Source organism: Protopterus annectens, chromosome 17.part0, assembly GCF_019279795.1.
Source record: "Protopterus annectens isolate FY-2018-M chromosome 17.part0, PAN1.0, whole genome shotgun sequence".
Classification (NCBI taxonomy): domain Eukaryota; kingdom Metazoa; phylum Chordata; order Ceratodontiformes; family Protopteridae; genus Protopterus; species Protopterus annectens.
The window spans coordinates 605,313,757-605,333,372 of NC_056751.1; the positions used below are offsets into that span (position 1 = coordinate 605,313,757).

The 19,616-nt window shown below is 45.2% G+C and overlaps 1 protein-coding gene across 1 annotated transcript in view; it reads right to left on the reverse strand.

Annotated features, from left to right (window-relative positions):
- KMT5C (lysine methyltransferase 5C) overlaps positions 1-19,616 on the reverse strand; it is a 955,038-nt gene that overhangs the window by 628,601 nt on the left and 306,821 nt on the right. Inside the window, exon 5 of the mRNA XM_044059587.1 lies at positions 8,391-8,500. Within this exon, the coding sequence (XP_043915522.1) occupies positions 8,391-8,500 (110 nt within the window). The remainder of the gene's footprint in view (positions 1-8,390; positions 8,501-19,616) is intronic.

Consider the following 19,616-nt stretch of genomic DNA (forward strand, 5'->3'; position numbering starts at 1 on the left):
TTTGTCTAGATTTCGTAGTGCAAGAGGCCTCCTCAGAAGCCTGTGTCTGCGTCGCGGCTCTGGACCCAACCGAGACAGAGACAGCCGAAAGCATAGATATCAAATCGGGCATCAGGGGCTGCGAAAGCACCTCAATGAATTCCGGAGAACTGACGACCAATTCAGCGGTAGAGTCGTCGGAGGGTTTGGCCTTGTGTGGTCTGTCTCTATCTTTATCTCTGCGTTTCTTTCGGGATGTCCACTGATTGTTGGCTGATGGGACACCATTTCGGAATGCGAAGACGAAAGACAAAAATACCTGTCTACAATAAAAGCTCTACAGCGAATGGTTCTCGCATTAAAGAGGGCACAGAACCGGCAACGGGGGGCATCATGGTCTGGGCTAAAACAAGTGATGCAGTATGAATGGAAGTCTCGGTGTGGGATCTGCTTTCCACAGGTAAGACAATTGTTAACTTTTTCAGACATCGGTTAGTGCAAGAAAAAAGGATCCCCAACGGGATACTTAGCTTTAGATGTTTTCAGCTGTAATTCAAACTGTGGTAGCAACCGACCAGCACATTTGCAAACTGCTTCTACTACGGGCTCCACGGCAAGAAAGTCTGATATAATGGCATCGTCTGCCTTGCTTTATAGCACTGATGACCTGATGTCAGACTACAGGCAACAGCAGCCGATGCAGAAAAACATTGACTCTGGTATTCATGCAGGCCAAGGGCTACCACAGTAGGGATAACCCAGAGGTGATGACTGCAACAGTGAAACACGAAGAACATCTTTCTATTAACATGGATCTATTTTACTTTGTTGAAATTCATAAAGTCAAAACCATATGATTGACAATTTAAAATATCGAAAAACTACAGAAAAGAAACAGCATTTTTGCAGAGGGCAAGCACAACTCCCTCTGCTAAATTTATAAATCTATATGTATAGGTGTGTGTACATATATATATATATATACACACATACACACACACACACACACACACACATATACATATATGTATGTTTACTCTGAGATTGCACTACAGTGGGGAAAAGTGCACATTCCCCAATCCCCAGTGTACCACGATCTCCGTGAAATGCTGTTTCTTTTCCATATTTGGCTTTCGGTGTTTTAAACTGTTGATCATTTGGTCTTGACCACATGAATTTTGAGAATTTAAAAATTAGATGAACCCACTGACACATATCAGAACAATCTGAAAGCTAAGCCAGTGGCTAAAAAGAACAGGGTAGCATAGGGTAAGGTGCACTTTCTTAGTGATGTGTAAGAAAAACAAAGCATTTGACAGGAAGCAGGCACAGCAGTTACAGCTCGAAAAATAATTATTGGAAGAGGGCTTTTAGGAAAAACAGGATATCCTGACTGTCACCCAAAGCAAAAAGGTCCCTGGGCTAAGATCTTAAAGCATCAAAAAGCTACCATAACATAATGGCAGAGTAAGACGTTTCCCCAAAGATGTGCAGTACTTGACGTAAAACTTCATTTGAGGGTGTGGAGCTGAGACATTACAAACAATGGCACCAACTTTCCTGCCTCAACTATATGACTTAAATTAGCAATAACAATTGTAGAAATTAATATCTGGTTGGCTGAGTGCGATATAATCCTAGGCAGATGTCTAAAGGCATCATGATGCAGGAAGAAGAAAACCACAAACATCTGACTACAGTATAACAGTGAAAGAAGATGGGGACATTTAAGTGTGACATTGAGATGAAATGGCAAAAACAGCAAGAAGACTTCAAGTTGAAGCAGGCTACTTGCTGCTTTAACATAACTTAATTCTGGTAATACTCACCTAAATGAGTGCTTGTTTAAAATCCAATGCTGAAAGACAATAGGGCATAAGAAAGTAGAGTTGTGCAAAATCTTATTCATTACACTAGATGCTCTTCTCTTCACTGTTGCAGTATTCTTTACCTTAGGGATCTCCTGCTAAGGATAGACCAACATCCAGCCAGTATACCAAAGCCTTAAGATCTTGTATGCACCACATGTCACACGTATGCTCCCTGTAGGGCATAAAGGTGATGTACAGGCACAGTTATCCAGAACTAAATTGCCCCAGTAGAGAGCAGTCTCCATAGGACAAAAGAGACCAAGCACATCCAGAAGCGAAAAAAATGCAGATGGAAAAGGGGAGACCTCAGCCAGAAGGGTAACCAAAACCTAAAAGAAAAAAGGAGAATGGAGGGAGGGACCAAATACTGCAACAGTGAAAAGAAGAACATCAACTGTTACTAAGAGTTTACACAACTGTAGTGTCCTCCTACATCACTGTTGCAGTATTCTTCACCTTAGGGGAGTACAAAAGCTCAAGGAAAGCTGGGAAGAGCCCTCAACAAACCTATGCAGGATGGCCCTAGCAAATTCTGCTCTGGCCCTAGAAATCATATCCAATTTATAATGCTTAGTAAAGGTATGGATTGAAGACCAAGTAGCAGCTTCAAGGATGGAATTGGTGTCCAAACCTTTCATGAAAGCACCAGAAGAGGCAACATCTCTAGTAGAATGAGCCCTAACAGAAGTAGACAGATACTTGCTCTGAAAAGAATAACAAAAGGAAATGGCCTTAGAAATCTAGGAGTTGATGGTTTGCTTAGAGACAGCCAAACCCAATGTCCTGGGATGAAGGGAAACAAAAAGCTGGTTAGACTTACGAATAGCCTTAGTTTTATCCAAATAAAACTTGAGCTTCCTGTTGAAATTCAAGGTATGCAGAACCTTCGCACTAACAGACTGAGAAAGGAAAAAAAGGGAATTGTACTGCCTGATTCAAGAACGACTCATTGACATCCTTGGGCATAAAAGAAGGATTGGTACGAACAGACACCTTGTCCCTGTGAAAAACCAAAACAGCCATAAGGGCCCGAAGCTCAGAAAACCTCTGAGCAGAAGTGCAAGCAATAAGACAGTCTTCCAGGTACAGTGTTGCAGAGAAGCTGAAACTGCATAATCAACACGAGCCTGGGTCAATTTTTCCAAAACACAGTTAAGGCTCCAGTAAGATGGAATAGGCTTCCTTGGGGGCCTAAGACTCAGGATGGCTTTCAGAAACTGTTTGACCTCAAAGTCAAGAGCCAAAAGAGGATTCAAGGGCAGAGAGAAAGAAATAGCTGACAAATGGGCCTTTACAAATGAACAGATGAAGCCAGACTGGAGCAACTCACACAAACAGGAAAAGACCAGAGGGACACCCACTGATAAAGGGTCCTGGCTATGAGCATGAGTGTCTATATCACCAAATCGAAAGGTCATGCAATCGATCAGCATTTCACATCGAACTGCCGTTCATCGAGGTGTTTATAGTGAGATTGCGTGAAGATTGGAAAATTTGCCCTTTCCTCACTGTAGTGCAATCTCGGAGTTGGTGTATATAATTAGTGGGGGGAAAAGCCCTCCACAAGAGCGACTTCAATGAACGGTATTTTTGATGTCAATGCTGTTCGATTAAATGACTTTTCGATTTGGTGATATACACCCGAGCATGGCACCAGACAAAAAAAATCTCTTCCATTTGTACATATAAGACTTTCTTGTCTTCTGTAAAACCCTGAGCATCTCCTCAGAAAAAAGGCACCTATAAGGGATCAAAACCCTATCACCCACAGTATCAGTTGAAGAATGGACAAGTGAGAACAAATGAGTGATCAGTTGTCCAGTGTGAGTGGGTCCAACTAGTGAGGTAATTTCTGATAATCACCCCTGGCCAGATGCATTAAGAGGGGGAACCAGTGCTGTCTTGGCCAAAAATGAGTCACTAGCAAGATTTTTGGGGAGTCCAGATGAATCATCCGAAGGACTCTTGGAAGTAGGGGAAGGGGAGGGAAGGCATACAGAACTATCCCCCTTCCAAAGAAAAGAAAGGGCACCCGTCTTCCACACCAGATGGCATGTCAACAGAAAAGAAGGAACTGCCTGTTCAGAGAGGAGGCAAAAAGATCTACCTGAGGAATGCCCCATTGATGGACTATGTCTAGAAACAAGTCTCCGTGGAAGCATCCATTCGTGAGCTTGTGTTTTGGACCTGCTCAAAGTGCCTGTCAGTAGATTGTGCTCTGAAGGAATATACACTGCCTGAAGAATTAACTGATAACTGGTAGCCAGATCCCAGCCCTGAAGAGCCAGCCTGCAGAGAAGGTAAGCCTTTGTACCTCCCTACTTTTGACATACGACATCACTGTAGTGTTGTCTGTGCAAGCCTTCAAGGGGCCTGGAGAAAGCACGGGGTGAAAAGCCTGAAAGGCCAGAATCAGAGATCTCATCTCTTTGATATTGACACTGTCTGACTTCTGATGGGGGGGGGGGGGGGTAGAGACCTTGAACTTTCAGGTGACCACAGGAAGCCCCCTCACCCCATGTCTGAGGCGTTGACAAACAGTTCTTAAGAAAGAACTGGAAGCTGAAAGGGCAGGCCTGAATTGAGTGTAAGATGATGAATCCAATACTTGAATTCCCACTTGAGGCAAGGAAGGAGAGGCACCCTGAAACCCAGAGGGTGCAATGCTGAAGCCAAACTGACTTGAGGTGCCACTGAAGTTTCCGCATATGCAGTCTGGCATGAGGGTGCATTGGAACAGAAGAGGTCATGAATCCCAGGACCCAAAGAAACTCTCTGGTTAGAATGGCAGGCAGAGGAAGAAGAGAAAAAAAAACTGTTGAGGACAAAACCTTTGGAGGTGGTCAAGAGGTCAACAGTGGTACTGTCTGAATCTTGCAGCACAGATACATAAGATCCTGAGAGAGAGTCAGGACAGACTTTTGAAAGTGGATAGTGAACCCCAGACTTAGAAGGAGAGATCTGGTAAACTCCACATCTAGTAACAGGCAAACGGGAGAAGGCACCTGACACAGCAAGGTCATCTAGGTAAGGCAAAATACGAATGTCTTGAATCATGCAAAAGGCAGTCACACAAGCTCTGCATTCTGTGAATACCCCTGAGGCAGCAGAAATGCCAAAGGGCAAATCAGAGAAATTAAAATGAGAAGAAGCAGAAGCAGAGAAGTGCAAAAACTTCCAGAAAAGAGGGTGAATATGAAGGTAAGCATCCATCAGATCCAGGGACATCAGAAAAGCCTGGGGTAGCAACAGAGGAAGCAGGGTTTGAAGAGTAAGCATCCAAAATGAAGGAACCTTGAGAAAGGTGTTGAGTAAGGAGAAGTCCAGAATATGCCTCCAAGTACTCTCCTCCTGAGGAACCATGAACATTCTGGAGTAAAATCTCTTTCCTACTTGGGAACGAGAGACAGGTTGACTAGACCCTGGTCCATCACGGACCCAAGAACCTCTGAGAAATGAGGAAGCTACTCTAGACGAGGTTGAGGAATCCCTGATAAAGGAGAGAGAGAGAGACTTCGACATGATGAAATAACCCTAATGGAAAATGGAGAGGACCCAAGTATTTAAGGTGAAGAGATGTCAGTTTGGATGGCAGAAAGACGAAGGGACAAGAGAACCTGGCCGAGGGTTGAGGGGCAAAATGTCAAAGAGAAGCCGGCTTGTCAAGTAAAGGAGGCTTCTGGGCCACAGGAGCCTGAGAAGACTTTGCAGGTGGAGCTCACCTACAACCCCTTCCTGCCTATACTGGCCTGATGAGGCTGCCTGCGAACGAAAGCAGACCCAGTAAGATAGTTCCTCTGGAACTTCATGATAGGAGATACAAAAATAAATTTAAGGTCCTACAATGATTTACCTTTTTCTTGAACAGACAAACATAGCAGCAGCAGCAGTCTCAAAGAGATTTTTATTATCCAAAGGAGCATCTGGCAACTTGACCTTAATGTCTTCAGATGATGACTGTAGACAAAGCCAAGAGTAACACCTTATGACACACCCAAAGGCAGCAGACCTAGAGGAGGCATCAGCGGCACCATAGTTGTCCTTGATAGAGTGGCAAGCCAACTGAGTGGCAGAACCTAAAACAGATAAAGCAGTAGGCTTTCCTTCAAAATCGTGGAGGTCAAAAATAACCTGACAAGCCTTGGCAATTATGGCCAGAGCATATTTGGTCATGTGGGTCTGGTAACTGATGGCCCAAAAGACCAAAGTAGAAGAAGTATAGACCTTCTTAACAATCCTCTCCATTTCTCTACCATCCTTCTTCAAAGACAGAAAGTTTGAAAGAGGGCAAAGGCTTAGAAGGCTTGTCAGAGTTAACCGACACCACAGCAGGGTCAGCAGAAGGACACTTAAATAAGAATTGACAATCCTCAGGAACCGTATAGAACCTGTCAGGTTTCTTGGAGCAGGAAGGTGAGAATCAGGACTTAGCGGCAAAGCAGCCAACACAGAAGGTACTGCATAAGATTTAGGAGTGTCCACTTGAAGAAGCTCATAAAACCCCTTCTGGATATATTTAATCATTATGGCTATTGACTCCCCAAAAGACAATTCCTCATAAGGAGACTCTGAGCTAATGGACTCCTCTTCATCAGAACCATAAACCAAAGGAGAAGGCATATGGGAAGAGTAAGACAAGGACCCCTCATCACACTTTGAATCCCCATCCGAGGAATCACATTCCCTAGGCCATTTAGAAGGAGCTGAATTCCAAGGGGGAATAGGCACAGAAACCCCTTAGAGAGGTTTCAGGGAACTTAAAGCATTAAAACAGGCCATGAACTTCCTCCTCCCATTCCCTTTGAGAGTCCTTAGGACGTACAGAAGGATGTTTAGTCTTCTGCTTTTTCTTGGTAGGGATATCAGCCCTAATGGGATTCAATAAGAGCACCTGGTGCCTCTTCACTGACCACCAGAATCTGCAGAATCTCTCTACGGCCCTCCAAGATAATCAACTACAGTTCCCCCTCAATGTCCGGAGCAAGCCTGCAAAGCCTGATAGCAAATGTGAAAGGAAGGATCCACGCTCGCCTCTGACGGGGTCATGGTACAGGAATCTAACGCAGACACCAGATGGCCTACACAGTTATCACCTGCTTCTAGAGAAACATCCGGGGGGGGGGGGGGGGGCTGGACAGCCAAATAATCCAGCCAAGATTTTTTGGCCACCTTTTTGCTTAACGGAAGTACTTAGCTGTTAATCAATTCTGCCATGCTACCCTGGGCTAACTACTTAAGCCTCTGATTCTTCAGATAGATGGCCAGAGAAGACAACCAGCTTCTAAGAGTCTTACACACAAATGCTTTAAAAATGCTACAGGAGAGATGTTTGTGGGAAGCACCCAAACAAAAAAGACACTGCTTATGACAATCTTTATGGGGACTCTGGCTCCCACACTGACATTTTTGCTTCCTGCATGACTTGAACTCCATGTAACCAAAGTAAAACAAGATCAAAAGTAAAAGTAAAAAAAAAAAAGACTCCAATAGGGCACTTATCTAATGGCTAATTAATTCAGCACAGCAAAACTATGCTCAGACTGATGACAGATGACGGTGTTTGGACTGGCATCAAAGAAGTTCTGGGTAACTGTATCCATATGTCATCTGTATGCCCTGCATCCTGTACAAGGAGCATACGCATGATGTGAGGTGTATACAAGATCAAAAGGCTTTGATATATTAGCTGGATGCTGGGCCAGCCTTGGCAGGAGATCCCTAAGGTGAAAAACACTGCAACAGTAATATAGAAGGACATCAATTTATGACTGGCACCACTAGCAAGTGGACTATTTATAAATTTTATTCAAGGAGAGAAAACAACAATGAAGCACTTATTTTTTTTTATCCCTTTTCCCCTTCCCTGTTGACCAATTCCCACGCTGTAACCAGTCACATAGTCAGTTGCAACATGGCTATCATGCAGACAGCTGTTGACAGGTTTCTTGTAAAAAGACCCAAGATAGGCTTTTTTTTTTTTTTTTTTAAAGTCTGTCCTGGATGTTGTGAGAAGCATAGCTCCACCCCCACCCCCAAATACACACCTCCAACTAATATAACCATCTTCCACCATTGCACCATTTATGCAGAAGGGGAGCCAAGTTGACAAGTGCACCATTTCATGACCTGACTCTCAATGTTTGTCCCACACCCGCTCACAGATGTGTGAGGGCCTGCTATCTCTCTCAGTGACATTGTACACTCCTGCATTTGCTTCCTGAAGGTTTATGCATGAATGTAAAATGGCAAAGACGAATATGTCCTTAGCCCTCACTTTGCTTAATGTGCACTTCTCTCCAGTAGGGGCAGACATTACACCCTGCCACTCCAACCTCCCTTGTCAGCTCCACCAACATCTAGGCGACTCATCAATTCTGGATCAGACAAAGCTTACTCCTTCTGCATTATGCAACCAACTGTCAATCATGAAACTGCTTTTCCTAGAATGCTAAGTAATTCACATACATTTTATTCAATTTGTATTTTGCTGATAAGACTGTTGCAAGTGAAAGTCAACAGAATATGTTGCTCATGACTTACCATTCTTTTGTTGAGACTATCTTTGCTCCATTGGTTTCCAATGAGTAACGGTTACAAGGCATAACTTCAAACCCACTGTTGGGCATAAATATGCGCAAATATCGCATCACCTGATAAAAAAGACACAAATAGTGAAGAAAAATTAACTGTGCACTTTTGCTATCAATCAATCTCCTCACTCCATTTTCATTTTTTTGTAAAGTAAAAAACAGCCCAAACTCACCGTTCAATATACGATTTAATGTAGCAGTAAGGACGTAAGCAGCATAAATATCAGCAAGCAACAAAGCTTTCGAGTAAAACTCTTCTTCATTGTTTGATAAAATCATCCAACCATAACATGTACATATATATAACACCACAGCCAATCAACATTCAACTTTGCTAATAATAATCATCTCTTTAAAGTACCCCTATGTCTTATAAGACAGTTATAATAACACACTTAAAACAACATCTCATAAAACAGCCGAAAGCTTTGTTGCTTGCTAATATTTATGCTGCTTACGTCCTTACTACTACATTAAATCGTATATTGAATGGTGGGTTTGGGCTGTTTTTTTACTTCATTGATTTCACGTTTGCTCCAATCCTTTGACTTGTTGGGATACCTTTTTGCCTTGTGTTGCTGTCAATTTTTTTTTTTTGTAAAGAAGCTTTATCGTTCAAAAATCACAAACATAACTACATAATGTACAAAATAAAGTGTAAGTGCACAATTCTAACTAATATGCATTGCTGCAGAAAAGGAAGAATACATGTCTGAAAACAGCAGTTAAGCACATCTAAACAATTTTATAAACCACAGTGCCAGGAATTTGCAACCCATCAGACAAGCACATCTAAACCATTTTGCTTTATAAACACAGTGCCAGGAATTTGCAACCCCCCCCCCCCCCAAGTCTATTAGCATAGCAAAGTTAGGTCCTAAAATAAGTAAGGAAAGTCATTTTTCCTTTCGTGTCTTCACTTTTTTAGTCAGTGTCTGTCCTCTTTTTGCAATTTAGTTACTGCTTTGATTTCCTATTTTGAGAAATCTGTAGGCCTGAAATTTTCCCCAACCATCCATTTCCTGTTATTCATTTTATACTTGTTGACTTTGGAGTTGCCTACCCTTACTCTAAATTTAGCTTTAAAAGCTCCTCCCCATCTTCTTTCATCTACTCATTCTACTGGGCAATGAAAGATCAAATTGGGAAGTACTTTCCCTAAAACTCTTAAAAGATCAAATTTAAATTAGAGGAAAACGAAGTTATGTACTCATCATAACGTTCCATCTCAGTTGTTGCTCTTCATGTGGGAACATGGATCCGACTCTGCTACATTTCTCCAGCATCAGATCCAGGATCCGAGCTCCTCCCCTACCCATAATGCCCCTGTCTCCTTCCTCCCATCAGATCGAGTATGCTGCCCACCATAGCAACCCAGCCTGACACAATATCTTACCCCTTGGCACGATAACCCAGACAGCATCAAAAGGAAGGACTATTTATGCCTAAGAAAGGGCTATGTCATTTCCAGCCAGACCACCGCACAGCTCATATAAGGCAGGGGGAAGGAGGGAGGGACGGTGGAAGACAAATGAAGAGCAACAACTCAGATGGAACATTATGGTCAGTACATAACTTCTTTATCTGAAGTTGCTCTTCAACCTGTGGGACAGAGCCTCCAGCTACCAAACACCTGGGAGGCCCTCATGGAAGGACATTCCATAACACGGCGGAGCCAAAGGATGCCCTATTTCTGGAGAGAAGATCCAACTTGTAATGGGAGATGAAAGTATGAAAAGTTGCCCAGGTAGCCACAGAGCAAATGTCATCCAGGAAAACTCTGGACCAAAAAGCAGCTGAAGTAGCCATAGACCTAGTAGAATGCATCTTAACTTGATCTGGCGGAGACAATCCTTTGGTTGAATACACCAATATTATACAATTAAAAATCCATTTAGCAATGGTGACCTTCGATACAGGTTTCCCTAAAAAGTGCTTAGAACATGAAACGAAAAGTTTCTTGAACTTTGCGGAAGGCCTTTGTTCTGTGCAAATAAAAATGTAATTGACTATGAAAATCCAGCAGGCGCAAATACTCTGAAAGTTCGGAAAAGAAGACAGGGAGGTTGATAAACTGGTTGATGTTTGATTCTGAGGCCACTTTAGGCAGAAAGGAAGGATACCCTGTCTTTATGGAAGATCATTTAAGGAGGCTTAATCGATAAGGCCTGAAGCTCCAACACTCTTTTAGATGAAGTAACAGCAATCATGAAGGCTGTTTTCCAAGACAGGAACTGCAGACCAACTGAAGCAGTTGGTTCAAATGGGAAGAAACCAAGGCTTGAAGGACCAAAGTAAGGTCCCAAATGAGGTGCAGAGTCCTTGATCTGTGGCCTAAGAAGAAAAGTACCCTTCAGAAAAGCTTTACAGAGTTTAGAAGAGGCTAGAGAAAAAGAAGTTATGTACCTACCATAACGTTCCACGTTAGTTGTCTTCATCTCGCCTTCCTTCTTGCTGGCTGGGATCAGAGCCGATCCTCGGCTCTGACTCAGCCATCTTCAATAGCTCGAGAGCCGTTTACTGGCTCGAGGCTACCCCTTATCCCATAATGCCTAGCAATAGCTACCCAGATCTCGTTTGAAATAGCTAACTCCAGACATAGCAATATAATAAATCAGTCAAGAACCAGTTGACTATACCTGCCATATTCTCTTAAGTCAAAAAAGGACACAAGAGAACACACAGCCAGTGAAACAGAACAAAAAACTCCTCTCGATCCACTAGGACAGGGGGATGGAGGGTGGGACACAAGAAGGAAGGCGAGATGAAGACAACTAACATGGAACGTTATGGTAGGTACATAACTTCTTTATGTTAAGTTGTCTATCTCGCCTTCGTTCTTGCTGGTTGGGACAGCGTCCCTAGCACCTAAAAACCTGGGTGGCTCAGTGGAACAGACTCTTCAGAACAGTGGACCCAAAGTCGGCTCTGCTCCTGGAGACCACATCCAACTTGTAATGAGAAATAAAGGTGTGAGGGCTTGCCCATGTGGCAGCTGCACAGATAGAATCCATGGGCAACCTGGATTGGAATGCTATGGAGGTGGCCAAGGCCCTAGTAGAATGACCTCTCAAGTTTAATAGGTAACTCTTTGTTCCTTAGCTGATAAATGAAAGAAATAGTGTGTGACAACCATTTGGACAAGGTTATCTTGGAAATTGGGAGACTTTGCTTGCCCAGGGCGTAAGAGAGGACCAGGTGGTCCAGTTTCCTTACTTCTTTAGTTCTGTGCATGTAAAAGTGCAATTGCCTATGAACATCCAATTGGTGTAGTTTGTATTCTGCTTTGTTGGTATGATTGGGGAAAAACACAGGAAGATCTATAGATTGGTTTAAGTTATTTTCTGAGCAGACTTTAGGGAGAAACGAGGGATTAGCTCTCAGAGCAACCCTGTCCTTATGAAAAACCATGTAAGGAGGACGAACACATAGCGCCTGAAGTTCAGAGATATGTCCGGCAGAAGTAATAGCTACCAGAAAGAGTGCCTTCCAAGATAGGAACTTGATAGAGCAGGAAGCTGCTGGTTCAAAAGGGGGCAGAATTAAGAAGGTTAGTACTAAATTAAGGTCCCAAGGAGGAGGGGGATCTCTCACTGGAGGCCTAAGAAGAGTTGCCCCTCTCATAAAAACTTTACATAGCTTATGAGACATAATGTTAGAGTTCGAAAAAACAACATGAAAGTTAGAAATGGCTGCCATTTGTACCCTGATCATAGAAGCAGCGGACCCGGAATGAAACAGTAGAGCTAGGAATTCCAAGATTTCGTGGACTGGGGCTGAGAAGGGATCCACATTCCTAGTCTTTGCCAAACAAGAAAAACGTTTCCATTTGCTAGCATAAGTTTTCCTCGTTGTAGACTTGTGAGAAGACACGATAATGTCGCGGACTGCTGGGGAAATGCTGGGAAGCCTGGCTAAGGCTGGAAGTGGAGCAACCAAGCTGTGAGATGGAGGGTTTTTAGGGAATGATGCAACCCGCCTGACTGATGAACCAGGAGGTCTGGAATTGGGTCCAGAGTCCAGGGTTGATCGAGAAGGTAATGGTGCAGGAACAGAAATCATATCTGTCGAGGCCAGTAGGGAGCAATGAGGATCATTTTGCAACCCAACAATATTGCTTTCTGTATAAGTTTCGGTATCAGAGGGAATGGAGGAAAGGCATAAAGAAGTTCCTGGGGCCAATCGTGGACTACAGCATCTCTGGGTGTGTGACTCGGAAGCGGGAGAAGTAGTTGCTGCATTTGCTGTTGAAGGGGGGGTGGCAAAGAGATCGCAGCAAGGCTGGCCCCATTTGCGAAAAACAAGATTCGCAATTTCCTGATTCAGAGACCACTCGTGATGCATTAGAATAGCTCTGCTGAGCCTGTCTGCTATGACGCTGGATCTCCCAGGGATGTGCGTCGCAATCAGAAAATGTTGGGAGGAAATCGCCCACTGCCAAAGCCTGAGTGCTTTTCGACACAGGGGGTAGGACCTGGTTCCGCCCTGCTCGTTGATGTACCACACCACTGACATGTCGTCCGTTTGAATAGCAATGGTCCCAGGAGGAAGAGAGTCTTGAAGGGCTTGCAACGCCAGGAGCACGGCTCTCATTTCCAGGACATTTATATGCAGATGGTACTCGTGAGGTTGCCACGTGCCTTGGACTATCCTGCCCAGACAATGCCCCACCACCACCCTATCAGGGAGGAGTCTGTCATCACTGTGGCTACCGGAGGGGGTTACATGAAAGGTCTGCCCTGAGTAACTAGTGGGGAGACCATCCACCAAGAAAGATGCCTTTTGCAAGCGTCTGTGATCATGATCTTGTATGTCATGGGTAGCTCTTGGAAAGACCACTGCGTAAACAGAAGCTACTGAAGAATCCTCATATGAAAGCACGCCAGTGGGATTAGGAGAATGGCTGCTGCGATGGAGCCCAGAGTTTGAAGGACGTACCTGACTTGGATCCTTTTGCTCTGCATCAGAACCTGTACCTGCTGACAAATTGCAGACACCCTTTCTGGTGGAAGCCTTGCAAACATATCCCTTGTGTCTAAGTCTGCTCCTATATAAGTGATAAATTGACAGGGCAACAAGGCAGATTTTTCGAAATTTATTGTGATGCTGAGCTGTGAGCAGATTGTGATTGTGTAGTCCCGTGCTTGTATGAGTTGATGCCTGGTGGTAGCAGTAAGGAGCCAGTCATCTAGATACGGAAACACCTGGAATCCTTGATGCCTCAGGTGAGCCGTGACCACTGCCATACATTTGGTGAAAACCCTGGGGGCTGTGGTGAGACCAAAGGGCAGAGTTCTGAACTGATAATGACTGGCCCCCAGCCGGAAGTGAAGATATCTTCTGGAGCACCTGTCCATCTTTATATGGTAGTACGCGTCCTGAAGATCTATAGAGCACATCCAATTGTCCTGACCCAGAAAGGGTAGAATGGACTGCAGCGTGACCATCCACAACTTCGTTCTTTGGACAGACCTGTTTAGTCTGCTGAGATCAAGAATCGGTCTCCAGTTCCCTATCTTTTTTGGTACTAAAAAGAACCTTGAGTAAGTTCAGGATCTGTGCTGGTCTGCCGGGACTTCCTGGATGGCTCTTTTGTCTAGCAGTTTTGAAACTTCTATTACTGCTTGCTCCCTCAGATTGGGTGGAACATCTGGGAGGGTCTTCCTTGACTGTAAAGGAGGTTGAAGGAAGGGAATTTTGTAACGTCCGGATATAACGGACCGTACCCATCTGTCTTGTGTTAAACTTCGTCAGGCTTTTGGGTACAGCAAAAGTCTTCCCCCGACTGCCTCCAGAGATGAGCAGCCGGGCAACCCTTCAGGGATGCTGAAAGGGCTTATCAGAGAAGGATTCTCTGTTGCCCTGGTTCTGCGGACCCCATCTGCCATGAGGGCGGCGTCTATTATTATTGTTCCCCCCTCTGCCTCTGGAGGAAAAATCACTACGTGTGTCAGGCAAGGCTACCTGAGATTTACGGAACCACATCTTACCACTCTTCTGACCTTTGGGGTAGGGTCTAGAGGGAGTGGAAAAACGGACTCCCATGGCAGAGAGAGTCTTGCCTTCTTGCTCACACCTAGTCAAAATGTCTTTCACCTGTGGTCCAAAAAGAAAGGAACCATCAAAGAGAGTGTTGGAGAAGGATGCTCAAAAGGATTCCGCAAAGTTACACAGCCACATCCAGGCATGCCTCCAAAGGGCCACCCCGGTACCAGCGGCTCTACTCGCCCCATCGGCTGCAAAGGAAATTAGTCTCATGGAGGAGTTAACAACAGAATTAAGCTTCGCTAGCTGGGAAGCTACCTTGGCTTGTGCTCCCTCAGCTGTTGGATCTTGGAGGGTATCTCCGAGCTCTTTAAGGAGATCCCTTTGAAGTCGAGTAAAATGACATAGGTACTTCAATGACCTCATAGAGAAGGTCGCTGAAGTGAACATTCGCTTCCCATATCTGTCCATCGTCCTAGACTCCTTGTTAGGGGGATGGACAGACAAACAGGTCTCCGCTAACTCTTTTTTGGTGGCTGCTGCTACCACCACAGCATCAACAGGGACACCTTTCGAAAGGAACTGCTTATCCTGGGGTGCTGTAATAAATTTACTAGGTCTCCTCGGAGTTGGTTCCACTGTATCCGGAGCTGACCAAGCCTTTCGAGCCACCACTGTCATAAGTGGATCGAAAGGCGGAGACACCCAGGAGGTGGAAGGTCAGAAATTGAAGGGGCTAGGGGATTCCAGTTCCCCCTCTGCTTGAGCATTTCCAGGAAGTCCGAGAATGAAACATCTTCAGAGGAGGATCTCGGGGACCCTTCCGATTCATCTAAGTCTGTATCAGAAGTGACAGACTCAGGGGCATCAATGTGCTTCCTCTTGCACTTCTTCTTCCGAGGGAGCTCCTCTGAGAGATCAGGGGAAGCCTCAGAAGAAGAGGAAACACCCAATGGGGTGTCCTGGAGCATCAGTTCCCTACGCTTGGGGTCTGGAGGAGGAGCAGAGGTTGGCACAGGCACTATAGGAGACGGAGCCGGTGGGGCTGATAGTGGAGCTGACTCAGTGGTCAGCACACTCCGCATGACACTGAAGGCATCCCTGCCACGATGCAGAGAAAGCTCCAGTTCCGAAGAAATAGGAATCTTTCTCCGCACCGAGGGAGACGGCTCCGAGGCCGATGTAGGATCCGAGCTCACCTGCGCCGAAGCTCCAAGAGGGAGAACGGGGTCGGACAAGGGTCTGATGCCACTCCCCCCTCGGAGCCGACGAGGGAGCCCCGGCACCCAGATCCCTCGATGGACAGCACCACCGAGGGAATCGGAGCCGACGTTGGAACTGAAGGAGATAGTGTTATCGGAGCCGACAGTTCCACTACTCGAACCCCAACGAACTCCGGCTCCGAACTCATTGGAGTCGGAGGAGGAACATCGAGAGAAGCGGACGGAGCCGATACCTGTTGAGGAGGGCTGGACAACAACTTGGCTAGTGCCTGCGACTTTAGAAACCTACTGACTACTCTCTCCACGTCGTGATCCGACAGCCTAGAGGATCGAGATGAGTGAGAGGATCAGTGACTACGCTCGCTCTGAAGTAAAGGAGACCGAGGAGCCGAATGCACCGATTCAACTGAGGGGGGCCTCAGCCTCTTATGGCTCCACGACAGCTCTGAAGCCTCTGATGGAGCCGATGGGGAGATTGTCTTGTCGGTGCCAGCCGGAACCGACATGGAAGGTAAATCCTGAACCTAAGACCACTCCGAACTTGGAGCCGACGGCTTAGTGGGTTTAGGGGATTTCACAGGCTGTGAGCTCTTGGCCGGTGAATCCTGGGGTTTTAAAAGACCCCTAAGAATAAGCTTATTCTTACGCTCCTGTAGGACTCTTGGACTAAAGGCATGGCAGATAGAACAAGAGTCCTGCAGGTTCACAGCGCCTAAACAATAGACGCAAAAAGTGTGCCCATCTGTCAGAGACATTTTCTGACAGCATGAGTCACACTTCTTGAACCCAGAAACCTTGGATTCCTTTGGCATCCTTGAAAGTAAGGAAAAACAATTATAACAATAGCAACCAGAAGCAAAATACAGTCTACAAAAAACACACTACTATAAAGACTATAGCTAAAGGTTTTTTTTTTTTTTTTTTTTTTTTTAAGATAATAGGAAAGCCTCTAACTTAAATGGCTAGCCTATAAGAGAAAGGTAAAAGGAAAAGCCTCTAACTTAAATGGCTAACCTGACAAGAAGAGGTAGGGGGGAGGGGTGGGGGAGAACTCTCTAAGTTAAACGAGTTCTACAAGAAAAAGGAGGGATACTACAAGCTAAACAACTAACTATCACAAAACAAGACTATCGTTAACAATAAAATACTAGAAGGGTTGAATTCTAGTGAAGAAAGTTATACAAAAAATTTTATACGAGCCTGAGCCAGAAAAACGACACCTCGCAGCTGAAGCGGCAAACGAGATCTGGGTAGCTATCGCTAGGCATTATGGGATAAGGGGTAGCCTCGAGCCAGTAAACAGCTCTCGAGCTATTGAAGATGGCAGAGTCGGAGCAGAGGATCGGCTCCGATCCCAACCAGCAAGAACGAAGGCGAGATAGACAACTTAACATGCTGAATTATCCCCTATATGGAAATTAGAAATAGCCGCCAGCTGCACTTTAACCATAGAGAAGCTGGCACCCTGTTTAAAAATGCCTGCCAGAAACTCTAAGATAGCAGGAACCAGGGCAGCGAAGGGATCCAAATCCCGTTGAGATGCCCCAACTGAGAAACGCTTCCACTTACTCAAACCTTCCTCGTGGAAGATCTATGAGCCGCTACCAAAATCTTCTTAACCGGAGAAGATAGCCTGGGAGTCCTAACTATCATGGGAACTGGAGCAGCCAAGCGGTGAGCTTCAGACTGGCCAGATCAGGATGTGGAATCCCTGACGGATGCGAAATCAGATCGGGAACTGGATCCAATGTCTAGGGAGGACACCCTACATGAGACCATAGAGAAGGGAACCATACTTGGTGACGCCAGAAGGGGGCAATGAGGATGACTGAGCTCCCCAGCTGTTGTGCTTTCTGAATGAGTTTTGGTATCAGGGGAAGCGGAGGATAAACATAGAGAAGACCGGAGGGCCAAGCATGAACTAGAGTCTCTAGGGGGACTCCCCGGGCAAAGAACTCGCTGCACTTCATGTTGGAAGGAGAGGTGAAAAGATTGCAGCAAGGCTGACCCCACTTTAGAAAGATCTGTTTCACTACTGAAGGATTTAGAGACCATTTGTAAGGCATCAGGACAGACCTGCTGAGCCTGCCCTCTAGAATGTTGTACCTCCCCGAAATGTGCATTGTCACCAGAAAACGTCCGGTGGACATCGCCCGTTACCACAATCTCATGGCTTCACGGCAAAGGGGATACGACCTGGTTCCTCCCTGTTTGTTAATATATCAGACTATTGACGTATTATCTGTCTGGATGGCAATCGTCCCTAGAGGAAGATGGGCATGAAGAGCCTGCAATGCCAATAGCACCACTCTTATCTCCAGGACGCTGATATGCAACTGGGTCTCCAGAGAAGACCATGTGCCTTGAACTGTCCTTCCCAAGCAATGTCCACCACCCGAGTAGGGAGGTGTCCGTGGTTAGAGGGGAGGGAAGAATAAATGGGCGACTGCAAGGAAGTTCCAGGGACTGAATCCACAAAAGAAGATAATCTGTCCATGCTCACGATAGATGAACAGATGTGACAATGGTGGATCTAGAAGTGACCACTGGACCACCAGAGTCCATTGGAGCACCCTCATGTGTGACCGAGCTGTGGGAACAAGTGTGACTGTGGCCAGCATGGACCCCAACCCCCTTAATACAAACTCCGCTGGAGGAGATGGAAGACATGATGTTTGAGGGACTGAAGTCTGTCGGGTGTCAGGAAAACCTTGGTCTGAATGGTGTCTAACTGGCTCCAATGAGGTTCAGAACTTGAACCGGTTCTAACAGGGATTTGTTGAGATTTATGGTGATGCCCAACTGGTGGGCGGTTTAAATAAGGAAATACCTGGCCTGGCAAAGTCGATGCTTGGAGGGGGGCTGAAAAAAGAAGTTGTGTTCTTACCATAACGTTTCATCTTTGTTGTTCATGTTCATTCATTCACTACTGATGGGTAGGTTTCGGTTCCGTCCTCGGAACAGTCGGCCTTATAACAAGCTCGTGTCAGCCAAAAAACTCTCGAACTAAGTTTTTACCCATAGTGCTCCTCTCCCATTACCCCAGATTGAGTTTGCCGTGATAAGGAAAGCAGAGGCTTTTTCTGAGCAGAAACTCTAAAGCAGGATTAGGACCCAATTCGATCCTCCAGGAGCCTCTGGAGGGGGAAGCTGGGTGGGACATTATGAATGAAAGTGAACAACACAGATGGAACGTTATGGTAAGAACATAACTTCTTTAATCTTATGATGTTAACCTTCATTCATTCCTTAGTGATGGGACACAGTCCCTAGCTACTTTATGTCTAGGGAGGCCATTATTGAAGAATGCTCCCGAGTACCACTGAACCAAGGGATGCTCTTCCCCTGGAGACCAGGCCCAATTTTTAATGAGTATAAAAGGTATGGGGGTAGACCAGGTTGCAGCTGCACAGATATCATCCATTGAAGCCCTTAAATGAAAAGCACAGAAGTTGCCTCTGATATGGTTTAGTGTGCTTTGACCTTTCTAGGTAGAGGAATTTTATTGCGTTGGTAGATGAAGGATATAAAGTTTCTCAACCACTTAGATAAGATCACTTTAGAAACAGGGTCCCACAACTTTGGGCCTGAGAAAGACACAAACGACTGGTCTGATTTATGTACTAGTTTTGCTCTGTGCAGATAAAAATGCAATTGTCTATGTACATCCAGCAAACGAAGGCAGTATTCCCCTTCATTTGAATAGTTTGGAAAAAAGACAGGTAGGTCAATCGTTTGGTTAACTGTCAATTCTGAGACAACTTTTGGAAGAAAGGAGGGGTTAGTTTGGAGTGACACTCTGTCCCTATGAAAGATCATATAAGGACGTCTGATGCATAAGGCCTGAAGCTCGGACATGCATCTAGCTAAAGTTATGGCTACTAAAAACAGTGACTTCCAGGACAAAAACTTCATATCACAAGAATTCGCAGGCTTGAAAGGTGGTTGCGTCAGGGACTGCAGCACTA